Genomic DNA, 25,785 nt, shown 5'->3' on the forward strand with positions numbered 1-25,785 from the left:
TCAAGAACAAGTATACCGTTTTGGATACTTGTGGGGGGGATGACTTACCAGGGGTAAGTAACGGGGCTCAGGTCTCTGGCACGGAGCCTGTCCCCGTTACTCAGAAGGGAAGGGTGAAGAAGAGCAGAGCAGTAGTAATTGGGGACTCGATAGTTAGGGGCACAGATAGGCGGTTTTGTGGGAACGAGAGAGACTCACGTTTGGTATGTTGCCTCCCAGGTGCAAGGGTACGTGATGTCTCTGATCGTGTTTTCCGGGTCCTGGAGGGGGAGGGGGAGCAGCCCGAAGTCGTGGTCCATATTGGCACCAACGACATAGGTAGGAGGAGTGCCGAGGATGTTAGACAGGCTTTCAGGGAGCTAGGTTGGAAGCTCAGAGTTAGAACGAACAGAGTTGTTGTCTCTGGTTTGTTACCCGTGCCACGTGATAGAGATTCGAGGAATAGGGAAAGAGAACACTTAAATGCGTGGCTACAGGGATGGTGCAGGAGGGAGGGATTCCGGTTTTTGGATAACTGGGGTTCTTTCTGGGGACGGTGGGACCTCTATAAACAGGATGGTCTACACCTGAACCTGAGGGGCACCAGTATCCTTGGGGGGAGGTTTGCTAGTGCTCTTGGGGGGGGTTTAAACTAACTCTGCAGGGGCATGGGAACCCAGATTGTAGCTTCAGGGTGCAGGGCCTGGAGTGTAGGGAGGTTAGGAACATGGCATCAATTTCCAAGGAGGGACCTGTAAACAGGAAAGTGGCTTGAAGTGTGTATACTTCAATGCAAGAAGTATACGAAATAAGGTAGGTGAACTTGCAGCGTGGGTTGGTACCTGGGACTTCGATGTTGTGGCTATTACGGAGACATGGCTAGAACAGGGACAGGATTGGCTGTTGCAGGTTCCAGGATTTAAATGTTTTAGTAGGGTCAGAGGTGGGGGTAAAAGAGGGGGAGGTGTGGCATTGCTTGTCAAAGATAGTATTACAGTGGTGGAAAGGACGATGGATGAGGACTTGCCATCTGAGGTAGTTTGGGCTGAGGTTAGGAATAGGAGAGGTGAGGTCACCCTGTTAGGAGTCTTTTACAGGCCTCCTAATAGTCCTAGAATCATTGAAGAAAGGATAGGGAAGGTGATTCAGGAGATGAGTGACAGTAATAGGGTGGTTGTTATGGGGGACTTTAACTTTCCTGATATTGATTGGGAAAGCTATAGCTCAAGTTCGTTAGATGGGTCAGTGTTTGTTCAATATGTGCAGGAGAGTTTCCTGACACAATATGTAGACAGGCCAACAAGAGGTGAGGCCATACTGGATTTGGTTCTGGGTAACGAACCAGGCCAGGTGTTAGAATTAGAGGTAGGTGAGCACTTTGGGGATAGTGACCATAATTTGGTGATTTTTACTCTCGTGATGGAGAGGGATAAGTGTGTACTACAGGGCAAGAGTTATAGCTGGGGTCAGGGAAATTATGATGCGGTGAGGCATGACTTAGGATGTGTGGCTTGGAAAAGTAGACTCCAAGGCAAGAGTGTAAATGATATGTGGAGCTTGTTCAAGGAGCAACTATTGAGTGTCCTTGATAATTATGTACCTGTCAGGCAGGGAGGAAAGGGTTGTGCGAGGGAGCCGTGGTTTAATAAGGAATTGGAATCCCTTGTTAAATGGAAGAGGGCGGCCTATCTCAAGATGAGACGTGAAGGTTCAATTGGGGCGATTGAGAGTTATAGGGTAGCCAGGAAGGAGCTGAAGAGAGAGCTAAGAGCAGCAAGGAGGGGACATGAAAGGTCCTTAGTCGGTAGGATTAGGGAAAACCCTAAGGCTTTCTATAGGTATGTTAGGAATAAAAGAATGACTAGGGTAGGAATAGGTCCAGTCAAGGATAGTAGTGGGAAGTTGCGTGTGGAGGCGGAAGAGATTGGGGAGACACTGAATGAATACTTTTCTTCAGTATTTACTCAGGAACAGGGCATTGTCATCGATGTGAATACTGAGTCACAAATAAGTAGAATGGATGGCTTTGAGGTATGTAGAGAAGCGGTGTTGGAAATCCTGGAAAAGGTGAAAATAGATAAGTCCCCTGGGCCTGATGGCATTTATCCTAGGATTCTCTGGGAAGCAAGGGAGGAGATTGCAGAGCCATTGGCCTTGATTTTTATGTCCTCTTTGTCTACTGGAGTAGTGCCAGAAGACTGGAGGATAGCAAATGTGGTTCCCTTGTTCAAAAAGGGGAGTAGGGATAACCCTAGTAACTATAGGCCGGTGAGTCTCACTTCTGTTGTGGGCAAAGTCTTAGAGAGAATTGTAAGGGATAGGATTTATGCACATCTGGATAGGAATAATGTGATCAAGGATAGTCAGCATGGTTTTGTGAAGGGCAGGTCGTGCCTCACAAACCTTATTGAATTCTTTGAAAAGGTGACGAAGGAGGTTGATGAGGGGAAAGCGGTAGATGTGGTATATATGGATTTTAGTAAGGCGTTTGATAAGGTTCCCCATGGTAGGCTACTGCAGAAAATACGGAGATATGGCATTGAGGGTGAGTTGGAGGTTTGGATTAGGAATTGGCTGGATGGAAGAAGACAGAGGGTAGTAGTTGATGGCAAAGTTTCTTCATGGAGTGCCGTCACTAGCGGTGTTCCGCAAGGATCTGTTTTGGGACCATTGCTGTTTGTCATTTTTATAAATGACCTGGAAGAGGGGTTAGAAGGTTGGGTGAGCAAGTTTGCGGATGATACGAAAGTCGGAGGAGTTGTTGACAGTGAGGAAGGATGTGGCAGGTTACAGCAGGATATAGAGAAGCTGCAGAGCTGGGCAGAAAGGTGGCAAATGGAATTCAATGTAGCTAAGTGTGAGGTGATTCACTTTGGGAAGAATAACAAAAAGATGGGGTACTGGGCTAATGGTCGGATACTTGGTAGTGTGGATGAGCAGAGGGATCTTGGTGTCCATGTACACAGATCTCTGAAAGTTGCCACCCAGGTAAATAGTGCGGTGAGGAAGGCATATGGCGTACTGGCTTTTATTGGTAGAGGAATTGAGTTCCGGAGTCCTGAGGTCATGATGCAGTTGTATAAGACTCTGGTGCGGCCGCATCTGGAATATTGTGTGCAGTTTTGGTCGCCATACTATAGGAAGGATGTGGAGGCACTGGAACGGGTGCAGAGGAGGTTTACCAGGATGTTGCCTGGTATGGAAGGAAGATCGTATGAGGAAAGACTGAGACACTTGGGGCTGTTTTCATTAGAGAAAAGAAGGTTTAGGGGTGACTTGATTGAGGTGTACAAGATGATTAGGGGGTTAGATAGGGTTGACAGTGTGAACCTTTTCCCGCGTATGGAGTCGGGTATTACAAGGGGGCATAGCTTTAAATTAAGGGGGGGTAGATATAGGACTGAAGTTAGGGGTAGGTTCTTCACTCAGCGAGTCGTAAGTTCATGGAATGCCCTGCCAGTAGCAGTGGTGGACTCTCCCTCTTTATGGGCATTTAAGCGGGCATTGGATAGGTATATGGAGGATAGTGGGTTAGTATAGGTTAGGTGGGCTTGGATCGGCGCAACATCGAGGGCCAAAGGGCCTGTACTGCGCTGTATTCTTCTATGTTCTATGTACCGGGAAATAGAAAAGGCATGTCAGAAAGGCAAGGTCACGGTGATCATGGGGGACTTCAACATGCAGGTGGACTGGGTAAATAATGTTGCCAGTGGATCCAAAGAAAGGGAATTCTTGGAATGCTTACAGGATGGCTTTTTGGAACAGCTTGTCATGGAGCCCACAAGGGAGCAGGCTATTTTGGACCTAGTGCTATGTAATGAGCCAGACTTTATAAAGATCTTAAAGTAAGGGAACACTTAGGAAGCAGCGATCATAATATGGTAGAGTTCAGTCTGCAGTTTGAAGGAGAGAAGGCAAAATCGGATGTAATGGTGTTACAGTTAAACAAAAGTAATTATGAGGGCATGAGAGAGGAACTGACAAAAATCGACTGGAAGCAGAGCCTAGCAGGGAAGACAGTAGAGCAAAAATGGCAGGAGTTTGTGGGTATAATTGAGGACACAGTTCATCCCCAAGAAAAGAAAGATTATCCGGGGAGGGATTAGACAGCCATGGCTGACACAGGAAGTCAGGAAATGTATCAAAGAAAAAGAGAGATCCTATAAAGTGGCCAAGAGCACTGGGAAATCAGAAGATTGGGAAGGCTACAAAAACAAACAGAGGATAACAAAGAGAGAAATAAGGAAGGAGAGGATCAAATATGAAGGTAGGCTAGCCAGTAATATTAGAAATGATAGTAAAAGTTTCTTTCAATACATAAGAAACAAACGACAGGTAAAAGTAGACATTGGGCCATTTCAAACTGATGCTGGAAGCCTAGTGATGGGAGATAAGGAAATAGCCGGAGAACTTAATAAGTACTTTGCGTCAGTCTTCACAGTGGAAGACATGAGTAATATCCCAACAATTAAAGGGAGTCAGGGGGCTGAGTTGAGAATGGTTGCCATTACAAAAGAGATAATGATAGAAAAGCTAAAAGGTCTTAAAACTGACAAATCTCCTGGCCCCGATAGGCTACATCCTAGAGTTCTGAGGGAGGTGGCTGAGGAAATAGCGGAGGCGTTGGTTGAGATCTTTCAAAAGTCACTGGAGTCAGGGAAAGTCCCGGATGATTGGGGTTACAACAGCAGTCTTCAATTGTTCAAGAAAGGATCAAGACAAAAGATGGAAAATTATAGGCCAATTAGCCTAACCTCGGTTGTTGGTAAAATTCTAGAATCCATCATTAAGGATGAGGTTTCTAAATTCTTGGAAGAGCAGGGTTGGATTAGAATAAGTCAACATGGAGTTAGTAAGGGGAGGTCGTGCCTGACAAACCTGTTAGAATTCTTTGAAGAGGTGACAGGTAGGTTAGACCAGGGAAACCCAGTGGATGTGGTCTATCTAGACTTCCAAAAGGCACCTTTGATAAGGTGCCACACAGGAGGCTGCTGAGTAAGGTGAGGGGCCATGATGTTCGAGGTAAGCTACTGGCATTGATTGAGGATTGGCTGTCTGACAGAAGGCAGAGAGTTGGGACAAAAGGTTCTTTTTCGGAATGGCAGCCGGTGACAAGCGATGTCCCACAGGGTTCAGTGTTGGGGCCGCAGCTGTTCACGTTATATATTAATGATCTGGATGAAGGGACTGGGGGCATTCTAGCGAAGTTTGCCGATGATACGAAGATAGGTGGAGAGGCAGGTAGTACTGAGGAAGTGGGGAGGCTGCAGAAGGATCTAGACAGTTTGGGAGAGTGGTCCAAGAAATGGCTGATGAAGTTCAATGTGAGCAAATGCGAGGTCTTGCACTTTGGAAAAAAGAATACAAGCATGGACTACTTTCTAAACGGTGAGAAAATTCATAAAGCCAAAATACAAAGGAATCTGGGAGTGCTAGTCGAGGATTCTCTAAAGGTAAACATGCAGGTTGAATCCGTGATTAAGAAAGCGAATGCAATGTTGTCATTTATCTCAAGAGGGTTGGAATATAAAAGCAGCAATGTGCTACTGAGACTTTATAAAGCTCTGGTTAGGCCCCATTTGGAGTACTGTGTCCAGTTTTGGGCCCCACACCTCAGGAGGGACATCCTGGCACTGGAGCGTGTCCAGCGGAGATTCACACGGATGATCCCTGGAATGGTAGGTCTAACATACGAGGAACGGCTGAGGATCCTGGGATTGTATTCATTGGAGTTTAGAAGGTTAAGGGGAGATCTAATAGAAACTTACAAGATAATACATGGCTTGGAAAGGGTGGACGCTAAGAAATTGTTTCCGTTAGGCGGGGAGACTAGGACCCGTGGGCACAGCCTTAAAATTAGAGGGGGTCAATTCAGAACAGAAATGCGGAGACATTTCTTCAGCCAGAGAGTGGTGGGCCTGTGGAATTCATTGCCGCAGAGTGCAGTGGAGGCCGGGACGCTCAATGTCTTCAAGGCAGAGATTGATAAATTCTTGATGTCACAAGGAATTAAGGGCTACAGGGAGAATGCAGGTAAGTGGAGTTGAAACACCCATCAGCCATGATTAAATGGCGGAGTGAACTCGATGGGCCGAATGGCCTTACTTCCACTCCTATGTCTTATGGTCTTATGGACAGTTGAGGATTCTGAGTTTGTACTTGATGGAGTTTAGGGGGATGAGGGAGGATCTCACTGAAACTTATAGAATACTGAGGGGCCAGGATAGAGTAGGTGTAGAGAAGATGTTTCGACTAGGAGAAGAGACTAGCACCCATGAGTACAGCCTCAGGATGAAGCGATGACCCTTTAGAAATGAGATTAGGAGACATTTCTTCAGCCAGAGTGTGGTTAATCTGTGGAACTCATTGCTGTAGAAGACTGTTCAGACAAAGCCTAAGACAGAGATGGAAAGGCTCTTGATTAGTAAGTGTTATGAGGAGAAGGCAGGAGAATGGGGTTGAGAAACCTATCAGCCTGATCGAATGGTGGAGCAAATTCAAATATGGCTGAATGGCCTAATTTCTGCTCCTATATCTTATGGTCTAAAATATAAAACGGAAAGGACATGGAGAGCATGTAGGACCAGGGGGGACAGAGCTGGAACCAACTTGGTAAGTGAGTGAAGCCCTACCTTGTACTCGTAGCATCAGCTGTCCAAATTCGTTGGCTCCTCCATTGTGAAAGGTAAGTTTGAATGTTGTAGAACCTATCCATCCTCCTTTGGAAGAGAAAGAGGATTAGAATAGAGTGAAAAAAACAAGAATTCATCACACATTTTCTGATTTGCTCAGACTAAGTTCTAAGCTAGTGTTTCCCAATCTTTTTCCCTATTTTAATGCTTCAGACTTCACATGACCCTAGGTTAAGCTTTGAGGAGGATGTGTTAATTCCAGGTCTTGTTTTGAGCAGGGGGAAGAGGCGGTGGTGATGAGCAAGGTCCATTCCCCTTCCAATCACCCCTGCCTCCTCCTACCCATTTTACATCTCCTTCACCTCCCATCCTTTTTCTCCAACCTTCATTTTCCTTAACTTCACCTTCCCCATTTTCCCCATCTCCCTGTCCTTCAACCCATTCCCTCCATTATCAGTCTCTACTCCCCTCATCATTCATCCTTGACTTCTTAAAATCTAAGGAGAAAGTGTGGTCTGCAGATGCTGGAGATCAGAGCTGGAAATGTGTTGCTGGAAAAGCGCAGGTCAGGCAGCATCCAGGGAACAGGAGAATCGACGTTTCGGGCATAAGCCCTTCTTCAGGAATGAGGAAAGTTTGTCCAGCAGGCTAAGATAAAAGGTAGGGAGGAGGGACTTGGGGGAGGGGCGTCGGAAATGTGATAGGTGGAAAGAGGTCAAGGTGAGGGTGATAGGTCAGACTGGGGTGGGGGCGGAGAGGTCGGGAAGAAGATCTCAGGTTAGGAAGGCGGTGCTGAATTTGATGGATTTGACTGAGACAGGGTGGGGGGAGGGGAAATGAGGAAACTGGTGAAATCCGAGTTCATCCCTTGTGGTTGGAGGGTTCCTAGGCGGAAGATGAGGCGTTCTTCCTCCAACTGTCGTTTTGTTGTGGTCTGACGATGGAGGAGTCCAAAGACCTGCATATCCTTGGTGGAGTGGGAGGGGGAATTGAAATGTTGAGCTACAGGGTGGTTGGGTTGGTTGGTCCGGGTCAGAGAACACCTCTGGGACACCCGGACCAACCACCCTGTAGCTCAACATTTCAAGTCCCCCTCCCACTCCACCAAGGATATGCAGGTCTTTGGACTCCTCCATCGTCAGACCACAACAAAACGACGGTTGGAGGAAGAACGCCTCATCTTCCGCCTAGGAACCCTCCAGTTCCCCAGTTCTCATTGATTTCAGTTTTGTTGGAGCTCTTTGATGTGACACTCTGTCAAATACGGCTTTGATATCCGAGACCGTCACTTTCACCTCCCCTCTGAAATTCTGCTCTTTTTCCCATATTTGGACCAAGGCTATAATGGGGTCAGAGGTTGAGTGACCCCAGCAGAACCCAAACTGGGAGTCAGCTAACAGATTATTGCTGAGTAAGTGCTGCTTGATAGCACTGATGATGACACCTCCCATCACTTACAATGGTTACAATATTTACCTCCGGAAATATGATGGATTGAATTTTCAGGCCTTTTGGAGTCAGTAAACAGAGGCTGGGTTGGGGTGGGTGGCTGGGTGAGAATATCAGCTTCAGGAAATAACAATGATTTTGAGTGACACAGTTTAAGTCTTGGTAATGTTGTTCACCCCACAAAATACTTAAGGAAGTAATTTATGGCTCTCAGCAAAAATATATCCCTCTAACAGAGGGATAAACCAACCATGCCTAACCTTAAGTTAAGGAAAGCATAAAGTTGAAAGAAAAAGCATATAAGGAGGCAAAAATCAGTAACAGCCCTGAAAACTGGGATAAATTCAGAATCCAGTAAAGGAGGACTGAAGAGAGAAAATAAACCACAAGGTCAAACTTGTAAGGAATATAAGAACTGACAATAAGTCATAGTCATTAGAGATGTACAGCATGGAAACAGACCCTTTGATCCAACTCGTCCATGATGACCAAATATCCTAAATTAATCTAATCCCACCTGCCAGCACTTGGCTCATATCCCTCAAAACCCTTTCTATTCATATACCCTTCCATATGCCTTTTAATGTTGTAATTGTACCAACCTCCACAACTTCCTTTGGCACTTCATTCCATACATGCACCTCACCTCTGCATGAAAAAGTTGCCCCTTAGGTCCCTTTTAAATCCATCTCCCCCACCCCCTGCAAACCAATGCCCTCCAGTTCTTGGCTCCCTATTCACGCCCCTCATGATTTTATACATCTCTATAAGGTCACCCCTTAGCTCTGACACTCCGGGAGCTTTTTAAAATATATAAAAAGGAAGACAGAGATCAAATTGAACACAGGCCCCTTAGACAAAGAATCTGGAGAGATTCCTAGTTATGAGAAACAAGGAAATGGCAGAACAGCTAAATGGATATTTTGCATTAGTCTTTACCGTGGAAAATATTTCAAACATTCCATTAATACTAAAGAACACAGGAGGAATTAATACCATTACTATCGCTTGAGAAGTAGTATCAGACGAACTAATGGATCTAAAGGTAGATAAATCCCCTGGCCTTGATGACCTGCATCCTATTCTAGTAGCTACAGAGATAGTGGAAGCATTGGTTGTAATTTTTAAAAATCTTTGATTCTATAGAAGTACCGAAGGATTGAAAAACTGCCAATGTGATATTCTTATTCGGAAATGGAGGGAGGTTAAAAAGCAGATAATTATAGGCTAATTAGCCTCGCGTCTATTGTTTGGAAAATGTTTGAATCAATAATTAAGGAAGTGATAGCAAAACATTTAGAAAATCGTAATTAATCAAAGGTCAGCATGGCTTCATGAAAGGAAAATAGTGTCTCATTAATTTACAAGTTTTTCAAGGAAGTATCAACTAGAGTGGATAGAGGGGAACCGATTAAATGTATTGTATTTGATCTTCCAGAAGGTGTTTGACAAAGTTCCTCACAAAGGTTTAAGTCATAAGAGCCTATGGAGACAGTATATTTGCATAGATAGAGATTTGGGCAATGGGCAGGCGAAACATCAAATGGAGATAAGGGATTTTATTTTCAGGTTGGCAACTCTAAGCAATGAGATTCCACAGGAATCAGTGCTGGGATTGCAATTGTTTATGACATGTACAAATGACTTGGAGGAAGGAAGTGAATATATTTTGACCACATTTGTAGATGAGACAAGAATAGGTCGAAAGGCAAGTGAAAAACGGTACAAATAGTTTACAGAAACATTGACAGGTTAAGTCAGTGGGCAAGAGTTGGCAAATGGAGTATAATTTGGAAAATGTGAAGTTGTTCATTTTGGAAGCAGTATTATTTAAATAAAAGAAACTAACAAAGTTGCAATACTAGGACTTGGAGGTAGTTGCACACAAAACACAAAGCTGGCACACAGTTGCAGCAGGAAGGCTAATGGAATGATGGCCCTTGTTTCAAAGGAGTTTGGAAAACAAGAGTAGGGAAGTCTTACTGATAAAGTACAGACTTGAGACAGCCCAGGGAATTCCTTGTGAACTCCACCTGTAAACCTCTCTTGGTTTGTTCCAGAGATCATACCTTTGGTAGTATGGAATTTAAAAAAACTCTTACAGACCGTTTAATTTAATTTTAATTAGCCCCTTAATTTACTAATAGCATCACTGTTACAACATAACACTGATACCTATAAGCCAAGCTAACTGGATTCTAATAACCCAGGAGAGTAGGACATTGCTCGTCCTTCAAGAGCCCTGGCAGGTTACGCTGTTGTACTATCACAAACAGGTTACCTTTATACACAAGTTTACAAAGGCTGTACTGTCACAAACACAAAAAGTTAACAAAAGAACTGCATGTTCTGAACTGGACAGATAAAAGTGAAGGAAAATAATTCGGGAGAGAAGTTAATTGATACTGAGTTTTGTTTTGAGGTCAGAATCAAACACTGCTATTAATTTTACAAAGGAATAACCGTGAATGTTATCACTCGATGTCCTGCTTATACAGATTCACTGATGTTAAGGCAAATGTTCTTAATTGTCTTACCCTCCCTGCCTGTCTATTTTCTAGTGTGCAGCAAATGTGTTCTATAATTCAAAATTACATTTTAGTCTAACTGTTTAAGGATAAGTTTTAAGGCTATAAACTTTCTCATTACTGCAACTGGTCAAGATGCTGATGAAACCAGATTTGGAGTACTATGAGCAGTTTTGGTCCCCTTGTTTAAGGAAAGATATAATTTCATTGGAGACAATTCAGAAACGGAGCACTAGGAGATTGTACTCTGAGCAAAGGCTAAACAGGTTGGGTCTCTAAACACTAGAGTGTAGAAGAATGAGAACATTAAAAATGTAGGATTCTTAGGGGGAATTCACAGGGTAAATTCTCAGAGGATGTTTTCCCTTATCACCAGAGGGCATAGATTCAGTGTAAAGGAACACCAATTTAAGATTGAGACAAGTAAAAATAAATCTTCTCTGAGAGCTGAGTGCCTCTGGAACTCCTTTCTACAGAAAGCTATGGGAGTAGGGCCCTTGTGTTTTTTAAGATTGAGGAAGATAGATTCTTGATCAGTAGGGAAAACAGGGGTTATGGGGAAAGAGTAGGAAAGTGGACATAATGAATGTTAGATCAACCATGATCCTATTGAACGGAGAAGCAGGCTTGAGAGACTAAACGGTCTTATGAGGCAGGTAGACAATTTGCCTCTTTAAGAACCTTGCTAAAGATACATTTACAACTGCAACAGGTATTTCCCAACCAATCACCAGTTTCTTCAATGCAGCAGGGACAGATCACATGCCTGCAAGTAAGCCAGTGCTCTGAGGAGGCCCTTTCTGCATTCTGAATACCCCCAAAGGCTGCCCTGTAGAGGAATTCCCTATTCACAGTGCTGGTCTGGTTGCTTTTTGTCTTTGTTAATTAGGTCTTTTAAAATTCTGTTGCTGATAGGACAATCTCATGTTGAAATGCCCTCTCAGTTACTTACATTTAGTCAAGTCTTCCTCTGAAGCCCAATGCCCTTTGATTGATGCTACAGTTAACATCCTATGTATCTCCCTTAAGCAGACAGGGAACCTGTCTCATGCCCCATGTTAAAACAAGTGAAAATTTTAAATTTTAGTTAGGTTTGTCTCCAGAGGCCAATTCTGATCAGGGAAGAAAAAGATACACTCCTTTTACCCAGCTCCCTCTCTAGAAAAATCTACAAATTGCCTCATTTCCCCTCACAGGCTTTATCTTCATTCCCTAAGTCCAAGAGGTTCGTAGAGGAGAGTACTGCCCAACAGCACAAGATGCCTAAATCACTGATCCACAATGTCAATTGTATATTAATTATGTCTAATTGCATACAATTAGTGTACATAAACTAGATAGTCACATGATCCTGTAAAAAGAAATCTCTATGTTGGGTTAGGACCTATATACTTTTGTTTTAAAGTTAACTTGTTTTGGACATTTTATAATACATCTCCAAAGAAGGTGGGAATTGGCCAAGAATTTTCTGGTCCAGAGTTACTACCTCTACATCACAAGAACCACAAGGTTTTTCACTGTCAACGGGGGTGGTACCAGGGGACTGGAGAGTGGTGAATGTTGTGCCCCTGTTCAAAAAAGGGAATAGGGATAACCCCGGGAATTACAGGCCAGTTAGTCTTACTTTGGTGGTAGGCAAAGTAATGGAAAGGGTACTGAGGGATAGGATTTATGAGTATCTGGAAAGCCACTGCTTGATTAGGGACAGCCAGCACAGATTTGTGAAGGGTAGGTCTTGCCTTACCAGTCTTACTGAATTCTTTGAGGAGGTGACCAAGCATGCGGATGAGGGTAGAGCAGTGGATGTAATGTACATGTATTTTAGTAAGGCATTTGATAAGGTTCCCCATGGTAGGCTTATGTGGAAAGTCAGGAGGCATGGGATAGAGGGAAATTTGGCCAGTTGGATAGAAAACTGGCTAACCGGTCGAAGTTAGAGAGTGGTAGTAGATGGTAAATATTCAGCCTGGAGCCCAGTTACAAGTGGAGTTCCGCAGGGATCAGTTCTGGGTCCTCTGCTGTTTGTTTGTAATTTTTATTAATGACTTGGATGAGGGAGTCGAAGGGTGGGTCAGTAAATTTGCAGACAATACGAAGATTGGTGGAGTTGTGGACAGTGAGGAGGGCTGTTGTCGGCTGCAAAGGGACTTAGATATGATGCAGAGCTGGGCTGAGGAGTGGCAGATGGAGTTCAACCCTGTCAAGTGTGAGGTTGTCTATTTTGGAAGGTCAAATAAGAATGCGGAATACAGGGTTAACGGTAGGGTTCTTAGTAAGGTGGAGGAGCAGAGGGATCTTGGGATCTATGTTCATAGATCTTTGAAAGTTGCCACACAGGTGGATAGAGCTTGTAAGAAGGCCTATGGTGTATTAGTGTTCATTAGCAGAGGGATTGAATTCAAGAGTCGTGAGGTGATGTTGCAGCTGTACAGGACCTTGGTAAGGCCACATTTGGAGTAGTGTGTGCAGTTCTGGTCACCTCACGTTAGGAAAGATGAGGAAGCTTTAGAGAGGGTGCAGAGAATATTTACCAGGATGTTGCCTGGAATGGAGAATAGGTCGTACGAGGATAGGTTGAGAGTGCTAGGCCTCTTCTCATTGGAACGACGAAGGATGAGAGGTGACTTGATAGAGGTTTATAAGATGATCAGGGGAATAGATAGAGTAGACCGTCAGAGACTTTTTCTCCGGGTACAACAGAGTGTTACAAGGGGACATTTAATTTAAGGTGAAGGGTGGAAGGTATAGGGGGGATGTCAGGGGTAGGTTCTTTACCCAGAGTGTGGTGGGGGCATTGAATGCGCTGCCTGTGGGAGTGGCAGAGTCAGAATCATTGGTGACCTTTAAGCGGCAGCTAGGACAAATGTTCGGCACAACATCGTGGGCCGAAGGGCCTGTTCTGTGCTGTATTGTTCTGTGTTCTATGTTAAGAGCCATATGTTTGTAATGTGAAATTCTGAAAATAAATAGAAAAATGTAGAGATTGCTTCAGCTCTGTCCTTCATCACTGGCTTTCTGGAAAGATTGGCGCGTGAACTGCCTGGAGTGTAGCAAGCATCCATCTCCTTGTCAACTCCACTTACAACTTGGAGATCATCTGTCGGTCAAAGATGACCCTCAGCTTTTCTTCTCCAAATTATTCGATCCCTACACCCACAGACACCTCACCTCCAACAATAAGGAGAACTTGTGGATTTATTTATCACTGAGGGTGCTGAAAAATCAGCTCAGCTCTTTCCTGCCAAAGACATCTCCCTCATAAGGCTTCCTTTTGCCCCAGACTTGAACAGTCAACCTCCTCTAGACTTCTTGCGCCTGTGTTCCAAAAGGGGAAGCTGCTTCTTTAACCTTCAATTTCTGCACTTTTGGGGAATTTCAAGACATATCATGTGTCCCAAATGATCAGCCTTGCAGCAAGTGTCTCAACCACATTTTGAGGGTTCTGAGATCAAAGTGCAGCTTGATTCACCACAAGATATATGGTGGCTGAATATTTCAGGAAGTGGTTGCCCCATGACTAGAAAAATTTCAGAATTACAAGTGGTGGCCTCCTGGAAGGCTTGAAAAAGGCAAGTAGAACAGGATTCCCTGGAAGTACTGAATTTTCAAACCAATACAGTATTGACCAATATTAAATACTGTTGAGAACGATGACACTTCGAAGGATCCTAGAATGATGAGACTAAAGACTGGACAGGGCATACTATAAAGCTGTCAGAATTCCAATAATAAATGAGGATTTGATAATCAGATGAATAGAAGCAATGCTGTTGCCATCAGGTGGCAACAGTATGAGGTGGCGTCAACAGCACAGCATGGTGACTCAGTGGTTAGTAAGCTCACAGTGCAAGGGACAGGGGTGGGATTCCAGCCTTGGGTGGAAGCAATCTTATAGAATATAGAGTCCCTACAGTGCCGAAAGAGGTCACTTGGCCCATCAAGTCCACACCATCCCTCCGAAGAGCATCTCACCCAGACCCAGACCTTAATCCTATCTCCATAAGCCTGCTTTTACTATCAATAATCCACCTAACCTGCACATTACTATACACTATGGATAATTTGGCATGGCCAATCTACCTAACCTGCACATCTTTTCACTGAGGGAGGAAGTAGAAGCACGTGGTGGAAGCCCACACCAACATGGAGAGAACAATGCAAACTCCACACAGACAGTCACCCAAGGCTGGAATCCCACCCCTGTCCCTTGCACTGTGAGCATTACTAACCACTGAGTCACCATGCTGTGCTGTTGACGCCACCTCATACTGTTGCCACCTGATGGCAGAGTAAAAGACATCATGGAAAAGGTGCAGAACATTCTACAGATGAAGAGCCAAAAGTCATGTAATATGTCAGAACCAACAACTGAGGAGGGGTGATTTTAAGAAGGAATGTAAAAAGCAAGACTCCAAATTTCTTCACCCAACAAAGCAATTCTATCATCAGCTGTTAATCATTACCCATTTCTGCCTTTACTTGCTGGAACACATATTGAAGGAGACTGGAACATTCCTTATTCCCACTTACCATTTGGCTCTGCTTCAACTTGCCCTTTGATATAGCCTGGCCTAAGCTTTGGCCGCTTGATCTTACAATCTTTTATCAGGGAAAATGGCATAGTGAAGGATCTTAGCGCCTTTTTGAGATCTTTTGACAAAAAGACAACCTGGGAAGCACAGAAAACAAAGAGATTCATACCAGAGAATAAGTGAAACAAGTACATCCAGTTATATCTGTATATCCCTGTCACTGCTGGATGCATAGGGTAATTTAGCATAGTGTATGTTAGTCCTGGGGGTAACTAAGGACTATAGAATTGGAGGAGATACATTGTCATTGTATAATACTGTAGTACAGTACTGGTGGGGATGGGTCTGTCACTATATAACACTGGGGTACAGTACTGATGGGGATGGGTCTGTCACTGTATAACACTGGGGTACAGTCTTGGTGAACAGAAGTCATTTAATGAATACATGAGGTGACTGTGAATATTGGAATTTGGAATATTGTCTACAGTTTTGGTTGCCACACTTCCAGAAAGATTTGGAGGCTTTGGAGAGGGTACAGAAATGGTTTACCAAGATGTTGCTTGGTTTGAAAGGTATTAGCTATGAGGAGAGATTGGACAAACTTAGTTTGTTTTCACTTGAACGTCGATGGATGAGGGCAAACTGAAAGAAGCTTACAAAATTATGAAAGGGATGGATAGAATGGATAGTTGGAGTCTTTCCCCAGGGTAGAAATGTCAATTACTAGGGGACATAGGTTTAAGATAGAGGGGGTTAAGTTTAAAGGAGATGAGAGAGACCAGTATTTTGCACAGTGGTAAGTGCGCTGCCAGAAGAAGTGGTGGAGACAGTTACAATAGCAATGTTTAAGAGGCATCTTGACTCACATGGGAATTGGTAGTAAAAAGGGATACAGACAATGTAGATGTAAAAGATTTTTAGTTTAGAAAGACATCATGCATTAGTGCAGTCTTGGTGGGTCAAAGGGCCTGTTCCTGTGCTGTACTGTTCTTTGTTGTTCTTTGATACAATATTGGTGGAGAAACATCTGTCACTGTATAACACTGGGGTACAGTACTGGTGGGGACAGGTCTGGCACTGTATAACCCTGGGGTACAATACTGGTGGGGACAGGTCTGTCACTGTATAACACTGGGGTACAGTACTGGTGGGGACAGGTCCGTCACTGTATAACACTGGGGTACAGTACTGGTGGGGACAGGTCTGTCACTGTATAACACTGGGGTACAGTACTGGTGGGGACAGGTCTGTCACTGTATAACACTGAGGTACAGTACTGGTGGGGACATTTCTGGCACTGTATAACACTGGGGTACAGTACTGGTGGGGACAGGTCTGTCACTGTATAACACTGAGGTACAGTACCGGTGGGGACAGGTCTGTCACTGTATAACACTGGGGTACAGTACTGGTGGGGACAGGTCTGTCACTGTATAACACTGGGGTACAGTACTGGTGGGGACAGGTCTGTCACTGTATAACACTGGGGTACAGTACTGGTGGGGACAGGTCTGTCACTGTATAACACTGAGGTACAGTACTGGTGGGGACATTTCTGGCACTGTATAACACTGAGGTACAGTACTGGTGGGGACATTTCTGGCACTGTATAACACTGGGGTACAGTACTGGTGAGGATAGGTCTGTCAGTATACAATGCTGGGGTACAGAACTGCTTGAAACACTTGGGGAAACTGTAAATAAAATTTACCAAATTTACTGAATGATCTCCAAAGGAGAAGAAATTACCAATAAAGTTCCACTTTCTGCAGCTTTTACTTAAACACCAAACAGTACCAAAACAAATTTCACATGAAACAGATAAACAACATCTCAAATTTAAAAGATAACATTTCATACAAAAATAGATACAAAATCACAAGAATGTGCGGGGTGTGATGCACAATGAGGCATTACGTAGATATGCAGTTTCATTATATGCTGTCTTTGTCCATGCCAGGTAGTCAGGAGTTCAATCAGTCAATAGCCTTTATTTGTGAATTTTAATGGGTATGATTATCATCTGCGAGATACCACTCTATTAACCATCTTCTCTCTCTCTCTCAGTTCACAACAATCTTGATGGTGTAGCTTTCCAGATCCTTTTCAGCTGACATCCCGATTCAGAGTTTGGCCACTCTGGGGAAACTGCTCAGTTAGTTAGCATCTCCGAGCTGTCTTGTAGCTTTTAGGGTTTTAGACCTTGGCTAGTTTGCACAGTATTTCCAAGTGTTCTTGTCTTTTCTCTGCCAAATAGAAAAACTGACCCCTTGCTGAGTTAGTTGTATTTTTTTCTTCACGAATTCTCGGCGTCCCTCTTTCTGTCTATATCTACTTTCTGTTTGTGTCTGCATCTCAATCTTTACCCTCCATCACCACTGCCTGTTAGTTTCTACTGTAGTGTAAAAGATTAAGTCTGACTGTGTAATATGCTAATGAAAGACAGTATACATCATCCCAGGAAGTGTTGTGATATTTCATTAATTTGATCTCTTTTGCAGCCTCGTGGCAACATGAAACAATCGTAAAATGTTTTCTAATTCAGGAATAAATGAAGGGCTTGTGCCCAAATGTTGATTCTCCTGCTTCTCGGATGCTGCCTGACCTGCTGATCTTTTCCAGTGCCACACATTTTGACTCATCAGACTCTGTAAATACTCAGTGAGTGGATAAGTATTTATTGCCTGTCCTTAAGTGCCTCTTGAACTGTGTATCATGCTCAGGCCATTTTTAAGGGCAGTTAAGGGTCAACCACATTGCTGTAGATCTGGAGTCACATGTAGGCCAGACCAGGTAGGAATAGCAATTTTCTTCCAGAAAGGACGTCACTGAACCAGCAACCAACCAACAATCATTAAATGGTTTCCCTGAGGGTTGCTTTTGATTCTAGATATTTACTAATTTAAATTTCATGGAAATTAAACCCATACTTCTAGACCATTATCTTGAAATTCTGGATTATTAGCACAGTCATATTACCGTTATGTCAGCACCTCCCTTCAATTGTTGTCTACGCATATGATATCCTAGTCAGGCAAGAGTTTGTTGAACAAAAAAGTACTGGAAATAATTAAATATTTAATGCCTTTTTCAATAAGTACAGGCCAGCCAGTGACACGCACATCCCACAAATCTATAAATAAAATCTCCTCTGAACCCTTTCCAAAGCTTCCACATCCTTCCTATAATGCGGTGACCAGAACTGCATGCAATACTCCAAGTGCAACCGCACCAGAGTTTTGCAGCATGACCTCATTGTTCTGAAACGCGATCCCCCTACTAATAAAAGCTAACACACTCTATGCCTTCTTAACAGCCCTATCAACCTGGGTGCCAATTTTAAGTAATCTAAAGTACATGAACACTGAGATATCTCTGCTCATCTACACTACGAAGGATCTTACCATTTGCCCAGTATTCTGCATTCCTGTTACTCCTTCCAAAATGAATCACCTCACACTTTTTTGCATTAAACTCCATTTGCCACTTCTCAGCCCAGCTCTGCAGTTTATCTATGTCCTTCTGAAACCTACAACATTCTTCTGCACTACCCCCAACTGTACCAACCTTACTGTTGTCCACAAATTTATTAGTCCATCCTTCTATGCCTCATACAGGTCATTTATAAAAATGACAAACAGCAGTGGACCCAAAACAGATCCTTGTGGTACACCACTGGTGATTGAACTCCACGTTGAAATCTTTCCTATCAACCACCGCTCGCTGTCTTCTTTCAGCTAGCCAATTTCTGATCCAAACCGCTAAATCATCCTCAATCCCATGCCTCCACATTTTGTGCAGTAAGGCTTATCAAAAGCCTTACTGAAATCCATATCCACATCAACGGCTTTACCCTCATTCACCTGTTTGATCACCTTCTCAAAGGACTCAATAAGACTTGAGGCAATACCTTCACAAAACCATATTGACTATCTCTAACCAATTTATTCCTATCGAGATGATCATAAATCCTATTTCTTATAACCTTTTCCAACACTTTACTCACAACCAAAGTACGGCTCACTGGTCTGTCATTTCCAGGGTTGTCTCTACTCCCCTTCTTGAACAAGAGAACAACATTTGCTATCCTCCAGTCTTCTGGCACCATTCCTGTAGGTAATGATGACATAAAGATCACAGCCATAGGCTCTGCAATCTCCTCCCTGGCTTCCCAGAGAATCCTGGGTTAAATACTATCCAGCCCAGGGAATTTATCTATTTTCACGTTTTCCTGAATTGCTAACACCTCCTTCTTGTGAACCTTAATCCCATCTAGTCTAGTAGCCTGTTTCTCAGTATTCTCCTCGACAACATTGTCTTTTTCCAGTGTGAATACTGATGAAAATATTCATTTAGCGCTTCCCCTATCTCCTTTGACTCCATGCACAACTTCCCACTACTGTCCTTGATCGGCATCTCCAAATCTAGAATAAGATTAGGGCCAGTGTTGGACTGGGGTGTACAAAGTTAAAAATCACACAACACCAGGTTATAGTCACAACCATCTGATGAAGGAGCAGCGCTCCAAAAGCTAGTGCTCCCAATTAAACCTGTTCGATTATAACCTGGGTGGTGGGTGATTTTAAATCTTATTCTAGTCATTCTTTTACCCCTTATATACCTAGAGACATCTTTAGGGTTTTCCCTGATCCTACCTGCGAACAACCTCTCATGTCCCCTCCTCGCTCATCTTAGCTTTCCCTTTGGGTCTTTCCTGGCTACCTTGTAACTCTCAATTGCCCCAACTGAATCTTCACATCTCATCCTAACTCTTCTTCCTCTTGACAAGTGTCGGAGAAATTTGCCCAATAGGTTAAAGATCACAAAACACCATTCGAAGTGAAATTGACAAAACAGTTTATTGCGAGCGATATCGCTGGAAGAGAAATTGACTAGGCTGACACAGAACTGACCGTCTGTACAGGTAGATCAGAATTTCTCTTCCCAGAGTGGAGGATGAGACTAGTTTTATAGCAATGCTGCACAATGACACTGATTAAGAAATGGGAAACTACAATATATCTAGAAATGGAGTAATCTAGTTACAAGGATGCTAATTGGAAAACAAATATCGGATGAATGTCCTGTTCCTTCATACAATGCAATATCCTGACAGTGACAACGGTTCCATTCCTCTTCACAGGTAGGTGTTAATGTCTCTTCTGAAGTGTTGAGGTGCTTCCATTGTCCTGTGGTACCTCTCTGTCTGATCTGCTCTTTGTGTGGCTTTGGTATTCCTGGGTTGTGAAACTGCCCTTAGGGCTTTGAGATATCTGTGGTGCTCTGTCATGTCCATGGCAGCTTAAAGCGTATTCCCTTGTATGCGTGCTGTCTGATTCAGCTTGTGAACTGCTCGGGAATTCTGGGTGTTCTGGTACAATTTGGCCAATTTTGCTTTTGTGGGCCCATCATGGATTAGCAAATATTTTCCCACAACAAGTGATTTAATTTCCTTAGTAAACCACGGCTCCTGCGCTCGACAACTTCCTCCTGCGCTCAACAACTTCCTCCCTGTCTCAGACATACATACTTATCAAGGACAGGCACTAACTGTTCCTTGAATAAGCTCCACATCCTCTGCAGTTTCCTTCCCCATCCTATGCATCCTAATTCTTGCCTAATTGCATCGTAATTACCCTTCCCCAGCTGTAGCACTTGCCATCTGTTTCATTGCTAAAGTAAACATAACTGAAATGTGGTCACTATCACCAAAGTGCTCACCTACCTCCAAATTTAACACCCAGTACCAAATCTAATGTGGCTTTGCCCCTTGTGGTTCAGCAAGAGGTCAGCAAGCAAAATTACTTTTAATTTGGCATGACGGATATCAAAATTGCAAAAGAACTGATTCAGTGGAGTGTGTTAAGTTGAAAAACAGAAAGCTAATTGACCAAAAAATCCTGGAGGGAGAAAGTGTTTGCATTGACCACTCCAGCTAACTGTCATTGGTATGGCAAGAATCACAGGAACAAAACTTGTCCCACCAAGTTCAGTAACCTAGATCTCTGGTCCACCCTCTGCAACTGGATCCTCAACTTCCTGACTCACAGGTCGCAATCAGTGAGAATAGACAACAGCACCGGTGCCCTGCAAGGCTGGGTACTCAGCACCTTAATGTACTCCCTGTACACTCAGGACGAAATTTGGCCACACAGTCCCAACTCCATCTACAAGTTTGCAGATGATACCACCATTGTAGGCTGGATCTCAAACAATGGCGAGACAGATACAGTAAACAGACAGAGTGCTTGGCATTGTGGTGTAAAAATAATAATCTCTCCCTCAATGTCAGCAAAACTAAAGAGCTGGTCATTGACTTCAGGAAACAAGGTGGAGGGCACGCTCTTATCTACATCAATGGAGCTGAGGTGGAGCTGGTCGAAAGCATCAAGTTCCCAGGAGTGCCAATCACCAACATCAGTCCTGGATCATCCACATTAATGTGATGGTCAGGAAGGCACAACATACCTCTACTTGCTCAGGAGATGAAGGAAATTCAGCACCTCCATACCTTTACCAACCTTTAGAGATGCACTATAGAAAGTATTCGTTCCACGTGCATCACGGTTTGGTATGGCAACATTCTGCCCAAGACATTAAGAAACTAAAAGTTATGAACATAGCATCTGTCCAATACACAAGCCAACCTTCCAGCCATTGACTCCATCTACATTTCTTGCTGTCTCGGAAGGACAGCCAAACATCATCAAAGACCCCTCCCAACCTAGTTATAATCTCTTCCAATCACTTCCATCAGGCAGAAAATACAAAAGCTTAAACACATGTACCAATAGGTTTGAGGACCGGTTATTTCCCGCTGTTATTAGACTACTGAATGGAACTCTCAAATTTCAAATCGAATGTTGATCTTACCTTTTGTGCACCTTCTCTTCAGCCATAATATTGTATTCCTTCCCCTTCTCTATCAGCCTATGAACTTTGTATGATATGGTCTGCCTGTACTGCATAAACTGTGTATCACAGCAAGGTCAAATCTAAAGGAAAGCCAGCAAAACATGGCAAGATCCACGAATAGAAGACATAAATGTGGAAATGTCTTTTTGTTTTGGCAAGTCCAAGGAACCAAGCAGAAGCTACTGTGATGCTAATGACCATATAGATAGAAAGAAGACATTCTTTAAGTTCGGCACAGAGGCAGCAGTTTCAGTTCTTTCTGATACCGAAGATAAGTTGAAGAAAATATACTTGAACATAAGTTCCTTCAACCATCATGCTTTTAAATTGTGTGGACGGGGCTATAGAACTCAGGCCATATGTCAACTGAATCGAACTTTTTACAACATAGAGAGAAAAATCTTAAAACCATACATTTTATCTTAACCCAGAGTTATTCACTCCAAACCAGGAAAACCTGTACTGATTTACCTCTGACTTGCAGAGTTGAAGAACTGAAAGACCAAGAAAATCAGACTTAAACTTCAGAATGGAACTTCTAAGGCTATTCACAGGACTAGAAAACCTAAAGATAGCATATCATACACTAATATTTGTTTTTGGCAACTACCCTCTGATGAAGAGTCTAAATTGCTCACAGCCTTCATTACAGTGTTTGGGAGGTTTTCTTGCAATCACATCAGACCAAGGATTTTCTAGAGAACAATACCAAATATCAAGACCCACTGGAAGGAGTCATATGTCACATGGATGATGCCCTGATCGATAGATCCTTTGAGACAGAATATAACACCAGAGTGAATGCCTATAGAAAACAGGACTTACAACAACCAACACATGCAACTGTTATGCTCATGTCCTGGATGGATTAGTGTCACAGTAAATTCACAGAAGGCAAGAGTGGTTTGAGGATTTCCAGCTCGTTGCAAAATTACTGAGCTCTAGAAATTCATGACAGGATAAACTTAGAGATAAAGATTCTGCCCAACCAAGCTGTCATCAACAAGCCACACCAGCACTTACGACAAGACAATATATCATCCAGGAAGGAAGCACAATAGAGATTTTGTTTGGAGAAATTTTAACTCACTATGGCCCAGAGCTACCTACTGTCATTGCTGTAGATGCATCTTATGCAGGACTGGGATCTGCACTCTTTCAGATACAGTTGAATGGACAGCATAGACCAGTTTATTATACACGCTATCCAGTGGGAGACAGAACAGAGACATGCAATAATAGATAATGAAGCATTCACTGCTATGTGGACTTGTGAAAAATTTGCAGATTATCTTCTTGTTCTTCAAGACAGAGTAAGACCACAAACTCTTAGAAACCTTCAAATTCAAAGGAGTTATGGGAAAAAAGCCACCACAACTACACCAATTCAGACCAGAATGATAAGTCTTAATGCAAAGACAGAGTTGGTCGAGGAAAACTGACAATAGACGATGCTTTGACTTGTGTCCTGTGGAAAGATATTGTTTAAATGAAAAGGTGAAAACCTTTAATAATAACCACAACTCTACCAGCAAACAAAATCAAAGATGCACAAAAAAATGTCACTGTGTACTATTTTAAAAGATGGGCAGCATGTATGCCACACAATCTCCTCCAAATGAGCTGAGAACATTTTTGGGTAGATTAGTGAAACCATCATAGTCAATATGCCTGTAAAAAAGAAACTGAAGCTACAGACTTGAAGAGAAGGTGTAATACAATAGATGGAATGATAAATGTGCATGTGAATTAGTGTAAGGGGTTAGGTCTGGCTGTGAGATATGCATGATCACAGGAAGTGGTGCAACACCACATGATCTTTCTTTCCATTGCAGCCCTGTAACAAGATGAAGCCACAGTAAAATTTATTTTTCAATAAAGTTAATGTTTTCCTTACCACCGCTGCACAACAGGATCAAGTACATTACATCCGCAGCTCTCCGTTGTGTCTGATGACATGGTGTCCGTGTCTTAACTTTGTTTCTGTTGGTACTGCCTTCATGTCAAATGTTGCCAGCTCATTTGATTGGTATTTCTTAATATCCAGAAAAGTTAAACATACTCAAAAGCAATTACAAACATTTTAATTAAATTTCAATTTTTCTCACTAGGTTAAACTTCATCCCTCCTTATCCCACCAATTTTCCACGTGAAACATTATTGTTGTTGAGGAATAAATTACCCAGTGGAGGTGCCGGTGTTGGACTGGCTGGACAAAGTTAAAAATCACAACACTAGGATATAGTCCAACAGATTTATTTGAAGATACTGCACTAGCTTTATTCCAAGTCAAGTACCACACAGGTTAGATACAATAGAATGAAACCTTCCCTTTTATTGTCTTGTTAAATGTTTGTGGGTTTAGTAAAGATCGTACGTTGATCATCTTCTTTTGCACTTCCATTAAACACTCTGTGAAGAAGGAAGATTTACTTTGTATCTAGTCTGTACTGTAAGCAGTTAGTATCAAGGTAAAGAACAGTTTCATGTCATTATTCTTGACTGGTCATGAACTCTGGTGAATGAAATAAACTCTTCTATTATAATTTTATTGCTGTAAAGTGGTGACTGCTGTTGATGTATATGAAGCTCAGAGCCTGTGTGTTTATTTAATGTAAAAATGGACAGGACCTCTTCGCAGGTGTGGAAGATGCAAAATTACTTACTTGATGTGGCATCAGATAAACAGTTCCCTTCCTCGAGCCTTTGAAAGCCTCCAATGTGACATTCCTGTCAACGAATGACAGCTTCACATAATCACAAAACATCAGAAAGCTGCAAGCATAAGAAACAGGAACATAATGTTACGCCAATACAAGTATGGTTTTCTACCTCCTGTGACCAATGAGATCACCCTAGGTAGCTTTGTCTCCAGGAAAGTTTAAAGGATAGCTTCACAGTAAACCTCTCCACTATCTTATTCAGGTTTACAGCCTAAACAGTGAATACTGTGTGGCTTATGGATTACCTGATATCCACACAAGTACCTTCTGGCAGAGATTATTAGAAAGCAACCGGGAATGATTGAGGAGTCTACAATGAGAGGGCAGAGGTATTACATTTTTGATTTGGGACAAAGTTTAGGAAAATAATTTCATTTTCATGCATTTGGTTTCAATTATGGAGGCAGGATAGTTATGATGTAGTTGAAGTAAAGGAGGGGTAAAGGGATATAAGAGTAGGATATGAATATGGAATTTGAATTACTTCTCATTCAGAATGAATGACTATACTGGCAGCTTGGGTTAAACAGCTTTGTGTTGTGTAGTGACTAGAATAAGGTTGGCCAGGTGGATCTCATTGAATAAGAGTTCCTGATTGGCCCAAGTTAACAGCCCCAATCAGGCAGTCCTGGCTAACAGATATAAACAGGATTCTCAGGAATCCTGTTCACTCTAAGGACCAGTTCTGAGCTAGGTGGCTAGAGTCCATGTACTGTGCTTGTGTAAATAAAGGGTGATGGGATATTGGCTTCTGTGGGGCTTATTTCAGTTGCAATTATATATTAGATTAGCTAAGTGGCCAGAAGGTAGTGAATTCAAATTCTACTCCAGGGTATTAACCATGTAATCCAGACTGACAGTTCAGTGCTGTATTGGGAAACAGCACTATTGGAGGTGTCATCTTGTAGATGAAATACTGGACAAAGCCTGATATGGTTTGTCAATAGAATACAAACGACCCCCTTCTTCAAAAATAAAGGAGTTATAAAAACAAAGGAAGATTCTGAGTAATCCAAGATGGAGG

General features: G+C 42.9%; 1 protein-coding gene across 1 annotated transcript in view; it reads right to left on the reverse strand.

The window, feature by feature from the left end:
* The window catches only part of LOC148145268 (WW domain-binding protein 2-like), a 52,680-nt gene that overhangs the window by 13,172 nt on the left and 13,723 nt on the right, over positions 1-25,785 (reverse strand). The window contains exons 2-4 of the mRNA XM_088000401.1: positions 24,705-24,813; positions 15,119-15,257; positions 6,612-6,698 (exon numbers count right to left, since the gene is read on the reverse strand). Of these exons, the coding sequence (XP_087856527.1) occupies positions 6,612-6,698; positions 15,119-15,257; positions 24,705-24,813 (335 nt within the window). The remainder of the gene's footprint in view (positions 1-6,611; positions 6,699-15,118; positions 15,258-24,704; positions 24,814-25,785) is intronic.

Source organism: Chiloscyllium plagiosum, unplaced genomic scaffold (genome assembly GCF_037043375.1).
Source record: "Chiloscyllium plagiosum isolate Xiang-an unplaced genomic scaffold, Cpla_swu_hap1 HiC_scaffold_25, whole genome shotgun sequence".
Taxonomy (NCBI): domain Eukaryota; kingdom Metazoa; phylum Chordata; class Chondrichthyes; order Orectolobiformes; family Hemiscylliidae; genus Chiloscyllium; species Chiloscyllium plagiosum.